General features: G+C 33.4%; 1 protein-coding gene across 1 annotated transcript; it reads right to left on the minus strand.

The window, feature by feature from the left end:
- Positions 1 to 257: 257 nt before the first annotated feature.
- On the minus strand, positions 258 to 8,216 carry LOC18438048 (2-alkenal reductase (NADP(+)-dependent)). Its single transcript, XM_088869657.1, has 5 exons — positions 7,715 to 8,216; positions 3,378 to 3,555; positions 3,013 to 3,179; positions 2,816 to 2,898; positions 258 to 837 (listed from the first exon to the last, which is right to left on the minus strand). Exons 1-5 carry the CDS (start codon positions 7,946 to 7,948, stop codon positions 459 to 461), a joined length of 1,041 nt encoding a protein of 346 aa, XP_088725783.1. The 5' UTR covers positions 7,949 to 8,216; the 3' UTR covers positions 258 to 458.
- Between the last annotated feature and the right edge of the window lie 346 nt (positions 8,217 to 8,562).

Raw genomic sequence — 8,562 nt, forward strand, 5'->3', positions numbered from 1 at the left:
ACAATTATTGATAGACAAGAGCTCAAATTGAAGAGAAATAGCAAAAAAAGAGGATGAACTTTTGTCTGCGTTTTGGTTTGGCAGAATTGGAAATCTTGGATTTTGGATTGAAATTGGCTAGAAAATCACAATTAAAAAATAACCTTTAAAATGGATAATGAAGATTTAGACAAATTTCATGTCTGAAATAATTCGGGCACACAGACTGATGACTCTTAAACAAACACGATATGAAGAAAATCCCAAATTATACCAACTTTAGGCCCAAATTCAAACTTCAGGTAAAAAAAGATGCCTTATTCTCTAGTACAATTTAATAGGCCTTCAACACTAGCACAAATCCAACACATAAAAGAGTCTCAAATCCAAACTTTAAACCAAATTTACAAAAGCATAATATCAATGTTTAAGCCTTTATTTTAGGAGCTATAGTATCAAACATTATGTAACAATATAAATTATTCGCGAGCAACTTCAACTACTACTTTGCCAACATTCTCGCCAGTGAAGAGTTTAATGAAAGCCGAGGGTGCATTCTCGAGACCTTCTGTAATGTCTTCAATATAAACTATCTTCCCTTCTTTGATGCCCTTAGTAGTCCTCTCTAGGAACTGAGGGTACAAGTGCCAATAATCGAATATTACAAACCCTTCCATTCGAATGCGCTTCGACATAATGTTTAATAGGTTGCGTACACCTGCTGGCTCCTCTTGGTTGTATTCAGAGATCATTCCACAAACTGCAATTCGGCCATGGTATCTCATGTTTAAAAGCACAGCTTCAAGCATGGCTCCACCAACATTCTCAAAGTAGATGTCTATGCCTTCAGGGAAGTACCTGACAGAGATTCACAATAGGAACTGATTTTTTGGTATCTAATGGAGAAAGAGAGAGAGAGAGAGAGAGAGAGTAGTAGGGTCTTATCCAGTCCTACTTCTTAAGGTTGTCGACTCAAATCTCATGCTTACCAATACAAGGGAAGCTCATCATTCTCTCCCGAAATAGGTTAGGAGAGAATAGTTAAGTTTCAGGGAAGATCAAATTTGCTTTCCTAGGGTGTGATCCTTTTGAGGCTCTTGTTTACTTTTAAATTTGTTAAGTATTTCATTTTTCTTGGTTTTATTTTTTAAAAACATAATTTTAGTTAGGTGGTTAGAAAGGAGGAAGCAAAGGATGCCATTTTCAGCTTGGACAATGGCAAAAATTCATCTTGCCTGCTAGTCATTTTGGGGTGCTACCTCAAGGCTTCAAATAGGTATTTTTCAGTGATTTACTCTAAAATCACTCAAAACTTAACTTTAAATTAACGATCATTCTTTTGAATGACCAGAACCCAAAATCATAAAGAACAATGAAGGGAAACAAAGCATAATATTAATCTACTTCACCCAACCACCCTAAAGAGTGAAACACAAAAACTAAAACAAATAAAATTGCAACGGCAATGAAAGATTTAGTGAAAATAAGATGTGACTTCAAAATAAGAAACCAGTGAACAGGAGAATTTTGAGATGTAAAACACATCAAAGAATTAAATTGACCAAAATACCCCTGAAAAGTTTCAGGAGGTATTTTGATCATTTTTATTTTTGCGAATAATTATTTTTATATTTTTATTAAGTGCACCTTGATGAGAAGAACATAAACCTAAATTTTAAGTGATTTGGATTTGTAGAAAAAAAATTAAAATTCAAACGCTCCCAGACATGCATGATTGTCAGATCGGCCCAGATTCAATCTAGGCCGTTGGGCTCATATGTTCATATGAGCTAGTGGGCTAATCCCATCTTTTTCCATACACTTGGACACAGTGTCGACATTTCCAGTTAGAGATGAGGATATTAAAAAAAAGGGTGCGGTTTGTATAAAGCCTAGGCTCTAAACAATCAAATTAGAGCATACCTTCAAATAGTGTTGAGAAATGTGGTTTTAATACTGAAAATCTTTGTGATAGCCTTAAAATATATTTTTATCTTTATTTATAAAGTTTAAAACTTCAAAAATAGTGTAGATCGATGGATATATGAAAACTTGAAAATTTTGAAAATTGACAGTCCAAAAATGAGTTACAAAATACACTATTTCCAAAACTTGAAATCTATTTTTTTTCATGTCCATGCATCTTGAGGTCGAGATGATCAATTTGAGGATATTTGGGCATCAAAACAACTTCTTCTAGTGAAATTTTTGAGGTAGGCTCTAATTTGATTGTTTAGAGCCTCGGGTCTACATAAACCTTTCCCTTAAAAAAATGGGGCACAAGAGTTTGAACCCAAGATGTCCTGTGAAAAATTTCTATGGTACCACACCACCAACATTAAGTGTAATAAATATGAACATTTTATTATATATAAATTAAAAGTCTATTATTTTATTATAAAATAATAAACTTATTGACATGTGTAGCTGTATTGGTCTTTTGGGTTAAAGCACTAGAAACATAGACATGCGTGGGATTCGGAGACTTGTGCCCATATCTAAGTAACATAGGGGCTGGCATAGATTTATGGTCCAGAAGACGTGCTATCAACACAGAAAATGTGAGTGAACCCATACAAATAACCCCCATACCCATACAATGGAATGGAACAATGTTTCATTTGCCACTGATAAATGACAAAGATAGCCCTAGAAAGTGAGGGAAAAGAGTATTAAGAACTATTAAAGTACAACTAAATAAGGAGCTCTAGAAATGCATCACCCAGTCAACTGTAAAGCCTACCACCTTGTAACAAAGAATAGTCTAAACTTCAAACCTGAAGACGGGACTTTGCAAGTGTCTCAAATGAGTTCAATTGTGAAAAAGTTTGCGTACCTTTTCAATGCAGCAGCCAAGTCATGCTCTTCTTTATAATTGAAAGCTTCATCAAACCCAAACTTCGTCTTCAACATATTAACCTAGAAGAGCCATAGATTTCATATAGGATGCACATTCTGACTCCCATCCAAGATTACAAGTAAAATTATATCCCATTTTAATGGTAGAGGAGATAAATTTTGATATCAGCTTACCTTATCTTTGGAACCAGCGCTACCAACAACATAGCAGCCTATCGACTTAGCAAATTGGCCGACAAGTTGGCCAACTGCTCCTGAAGCTGCTGAGATAAATACACGCTCTCCTTTCTTAGGGGAACAAACCTCAAAAAATCCTGCATAGGCTGTCAGTCCAGGCATACCTAAAGACAATGTGCAACAATGAAAGATCTTCAATATTCTTGTCTCCAATTAGGAAAATGCTTAACTACCCAAAAAGAATAAGAAACTGGATCTACATACCCCTCTCTCTCTCTCTCTCTCTCTCTCTCTCTCTCTCCATGTGTGTGTCACACACACACATGGAAAAAAGAAAGATGGAACAGGCAAAAGACAAATACCTAAAATGCCAGTGTAGTAGGAAAGAGGTACATCAGTGTAGGTGATTTTTCTAAGTGTTTCAGTCTCTGTTATCAAGCAGAACTCTTCCCATCTGGTGATTCCCCAAACCAAGTCACCTTCCTTAAAAGCAGGATGCCTGGAATCCAGGACTTTAGATACTCCAAAACTACTCATGATCTTGCAAAGAATGCATAGAAAATGTGTTAGATAAAATAAATTACAAAAGTAAATAAACTTGGAGAATGATTTCTCCAATTTCTATTATTAATAGCCTACTAATTACTAGAAATCTATGGAAAAAAACCAAACAAAGATGCATAAAGACTTTGAAAATATCCACTTAGTTTCCAGCTCGTATAAGAAAATTAAAAACAGAGAATAGACAGACTTAGACTACTTTCCAAATACATATGTTGGCATATTTGGTACCCTTATGCTGTTAATTTAATGTATATGGTGCAAAAATATTGCTTTATCCAGTGAGTATACTATCCAGTCTCAAGACTCTCAATAAATCAAACGGAAATGCAAAAGAAAGAGCAGAAGTACATATTCCATTACTCCATATCCTAATAAACATCTTCACTTTAGCCACAGAACTTCCTAAAAGATAAAAACTTCAGCATTATGCTTATCATAATTCCAGTAGCCTATCAAAATCAGTTTAATAAATAGCGAACATACTTGAATTTCTATCGAAGCAGTATTTGATTCAATCAGCAATGATTAATGATTCTATCATTGATGCATCTCCAATTCAGTATAGCAATATAGATGGATATAGAATCTCCATGTCGCATGTATCTTCCTCTCCTCCTCTCATTTCTCTCGCCCGATCTGGAATAGTGCAAAGGTCGATATTCATTCTTCCTTTTTTCATCCCCTCTCCTCCCTTTACAAAGGGAACCATAGGAATGTATCATTATGTTCTGAATTGCATCCTTAAGTCTGATCAGCTATATTCAATCCCAGCATCTACCTGAATCTATCTAGTATGACATAGATAGATATCTATGTGATACCAGCCTGCTTAGCTCAGGGGTTAGATTATATCAGATTGACTAAGTTGATCACATTTATAATCTGCAATTCTAAGTAAAACAAATGACAATTTTAAAATAGCCCCAAAATCTATCATCGTCATTACCCATACTGAGAAAATGCTACACCACTCCACGAAAGCACACAAGAATTTCAAAATGGGCTGTTAGTTATATGTTATATATTTGGATTGTCTACAAAGAGACCAGTTATCTTGATCATAGCCATTAACTACAATATGCAGTTAACTCGATCTGGCTTTCAAATGATAAACATTGTAATGGGTAGAACTTTTGGAGAAAACTTTTCAATGTTGTGTAGATTTTTATTTGTATTTGTTGCTTTATTATTTTGTAGATAAGTTTCTTATGTTGCAAGTTTTTCCTTTCATAAGATTTAGTGAGAAGAATGGAAATACTCCACAGTTGAGACACTACAAATCATCTAAAATAGTTGACCTTCTAGCTACCATTAAAATTCAGCTGCAGAGTACCAAAACTTTTAGATTTTTCTGACATCACCTAAAATAATCTCCAATAAATTGACTTTACAAAGATCATTCATAACTAAGAGAGAAAGGAGCAACAATATTATAAAAACAAAGTGCAATCACGTCAATCAAATCCACGAGCGCTCAAAACCAGTGATTTAAAAATTGCCGAGACAGTACAAACTCGGGCGAGTCGACACAGGAATTGGTCACCTCGTGTCGATTCCAATCAATTTCGCAAGTATCGCCCGGTTCTAGGGAAGAACCGGCAAGTCTCCATAGTGAACTGCCCGAGTGACATCACGACTCAGTTTTTAAGTTCTAGAGAAGAACCGGCAAGTCTCCACAGTGAACCGCCCCAGTGAACCGCCCGAGTGACATCACGACTCGGTGTTTTTAATTGGTTAAATCTACAATTTCAAGGTAATTGGAATATTTTTTTTTTTGCGGGGACTCTATCTGATGTCACCACATCTGACCATCACGAGACCCCATGCCCCATTCAATCGTTATTAATGTGCTGGTCCTCAAGTCTTTTATACATGTTAATTTTCCTTGAAGTTTTCGATGTGGGACAATTCCCACTGTAATAGCTTGAAAAGGTAATATAGCCATTTATTATGAAAGTTAATACACAAAGTGGCGTTGTGGTGTAGTGGTTATCATGTCCCTCTTACATGCTTACATGCATTCTTTTTTGTTAAAAAGTAAATAAAACGTACAATCTTTTTATTTTTCTTGTCAAAAAAAATTTCTTTTCGTCAAAAAATAAAATAAAATGCATCATCTTCTTATGTTTCTTGTAAAAAACAAATTCTTTTTGTCAAAAAGTAAATAAAACATACCATCTTCTTATTTTTCTTGTCAAAAACAAATTCTTTTTGTCAAAAAATAAAATAAAAGGTACCATCTTCTTATTTTTCTTGTAAAAAACAAATTCTTTTTTGTCAAAAAATAAAATAAAAGGTACGATTTCTTATTTTTCTTATAAAAAAACAAATTCTTTTTTGTCAAAAAAATAAAAACCTGGGCAGCATTCTTTTTGTTAAAAAATAAATAAAACGTACCATCTTATTTTTCTTGTCAAAAACAAATTCTTTTTGTCAAAAAATAAAATAAAAGGTACCATCTTCTTATTTTTCTTGTAAAAAAAAAATTCATTTTTGTCAAAAATAAATAAAATGTACCATCTTCTTATTTTTGTTGTCAAAAACAAATTCTTTTTGTCAAAAAATAAAATAAAAGGTACCACCTTTTATTTTTCTTGTAAAAACAAATTCTTTTTTGTCAAAAAAATAAAAACCTGGGCAGCCTTTCTTTTTGTTAAAAAATAAATAAAACGAACGATGTTCTTATTTTTCTTGTCAAAAACAAATTCTTTTTGTCAAAAAATAAATGAAAGGTACCATCTTCTTATTTTTCTTCTAAAAAACAAATTCTTTTTTGTCAAAAAAAATAAAATAAAAGGTACCTAGGCAACACTATGTTTTTATTTTTCTTGTAAAAAAAAAAAAAAGGGTAATACAACAAGCATTTCTTGTCAAAAAATAAATAAAAGGTAATACAACAAGTATCATGTTTTCAAGCACGCATTGAGCTGTGATTATCGTAAGCTTAAATTGGATAGGTAAAGGTAATACAATATAGGCTTGAGGCATGTTAGCTGTTTTTTTTTTCTCATATATGAATGCCTATTGTTAGATTTTTTTTTTTTACTTAGGAATAAATAGTCTAATTATATTTTTTATTTTTATAACATGGTGGTCTTTAACATAAATTTAAGACTATTAATTTGAAGATAGGGTTCATACAATGAGGCTATTTGAAATCTCTCTCTACTAACAATCTCTTCCACTGAATTTATTCTAGAAACCTTAAAAACTAGATTTTTGAAAAAAAAAAATGGCATTATAAATTATGTAATGTACTATTTTTTCGTAGAGTTGTCAATAATATATTTTAAATTAGATGATATCATAAGATATTTTGGATTTGTTATTATTTGTATAGTAAAACAATTATAAAATGTAAACCAACAATTTTAATTTAAATATATAATATTATAGTTATAGGCTATAATAAGTTTGGATTATAATTAGTTAGGTTGTAATAATTTGGTTTTTTTAGTGGATTAGGGTTTCTGTCGATTCAAGATTTTAGGGGCCATTTTTTTATCGATTTAATTCATTCTTTATTGTAGTCCATGATGATATACTTCATCCATAATAATTTTATGCTTATCATTTTGTGTGATGTAATTTAATGGTTATCAATAGTTTGTGCAGGTAAAGAACATTTCAATATTTGTATATTGATGAAAAAAATGAAAGTTCTAATAGTGGCTCATTTTTTATTGGATTATTAAAAAACATCATTCATAATGAATTTTAATAATTTTTTTGGATTTTTTTAAGGCTAAATCCGACCAATTCGACCTATTCCCGATCTCCTGATCCCCCGATTCACTGATCCGGATGGGTTTTTGGGGTGCTCGATCCGGAGCTCCGATCCTTTTTTTAAAACCACTGCTCAAAACCCCCAACATATCACCCAAAGAACAGGATCGTTCTTGGGCAATTCACAATCCAGATGGGTTTCAAAATGGCAATTAAAACAGAGGAAATCAAGCAAGAAACTAGCACATAAAACAATAAAAAAACTAAACAAAAGCCAGCTTCACTGTAATTGATTAAAACAGACAATTGCTAATGAGATCAACGCACACGATAACAAAATAAAAATAAAAATAAAAATCGAATCGGAAGCGATGAAAGCAGAGGAAATAGTTAAGTAGATGGCACTTACAGAGCCAGGCTTGGAATCAGAGGAATAGCTTGGGGTTTTCGGTTTCGACATGCTAAACCTCAGGTAAGGGTCACAAGAGAGGTAGAGATTCTTCACCAAAACTCCCCTAGACCCTTCTGGTACCTTCAGTTTCAGAGAGCTTGGCACCATTTCGAAGTCCGTCTCTTTCGGAGAACCAGTCACATAGTTTTTCAATATGATCTGCATGTTCTTCACCGCCTCTCCTAGCGCCATTCTCTGAGAGCAAAAAGAACGAACACTTTTGATCCCTATCTCTCTCTACCAGAGAAAACACTTATATGGGCTTGTGTTTCTCTCTCTAAAGAGCAATACCCAGGTTCTCAGAGCCTTATCTCTTTCTGCAAATGACAGCGGCGATTCTTCTCCCTCTCTCCTCTCTCCATTTTTAAATACACCTCGAGTTCTTCACTCCTCCCCTCCCTCCCTCTCTCTCTCTAAAACCACTCTCTCTATTCCTCCATTTTTTTATTTTCTATTCTTCGGCCTCCATACTTGCATTATTGTCACCTTGTCAACTTGCATCACGTGCCCACGGATATCCCTTGAGAAATACTGTCCATTAATGGAGCTGAGGCCGACAAATGGAGACCCTGCCCTTATATTTTATCTAAAAGATAAGGTGAGGTTTGAATGTTGCAACTTTAAACGATTAAAATAATGTGCACATCCAAACTTTATTAAATTTAGTGTTGTCGAAATTTTCAGATGGAAAAAGTTTATACGGAGGCTCTAAGCAATCAAATATGAGCCTATCTGGAAATTTTTACTAAAAAAAAAATATATTTTAAGTTTTAAAAATAGTATATTTTGTAACACATTTTTAGACT

This window comes from Amborella trichopoda, chromosome 6 (assembly GCF_054954075.1).
Source record: "Amborella trichopoda isolate Santa Cruz 75 chromosome 6, AtrichopodaSantaCruz75HAP2 v2.0, whole genome shotgun sequence".
Taxonomy (NCBI): Eukaryota; Viridiplantae; Streptophyta; class Magnoliopsida; order Amborellales; family Amborellaceae; genus Amborella; species Amborella trichopoda.

What these genes read in the sequence shown, in the direction of transcription:
- LOC18438048 (XM_088869657.1), bottom strand. Translation starts at nt 7,948, where the DNA reads ATGGCGCTAGGAGAGGCGGTGAAGAACATGCAGATCATATTGAAAAAC. An exon ending in CTACTACACTGGCATTTTAG is followed by an intron (nt 3,180 to 3,377) that starts GTATTTGTCTTT and finishes CATTGTCTTTAG; the next exon opens with GTATGCCTGGACTGACAGCC. An exon ending in GCGCTGGTTCCAAAGATAAG is followed by an intron (nt 2,899 to 3,012) that starts GTAAGCTGATAT and finishes TGGCTCTTCTAG; the next exon opens with GTTAATATGTTGAAGACGAA.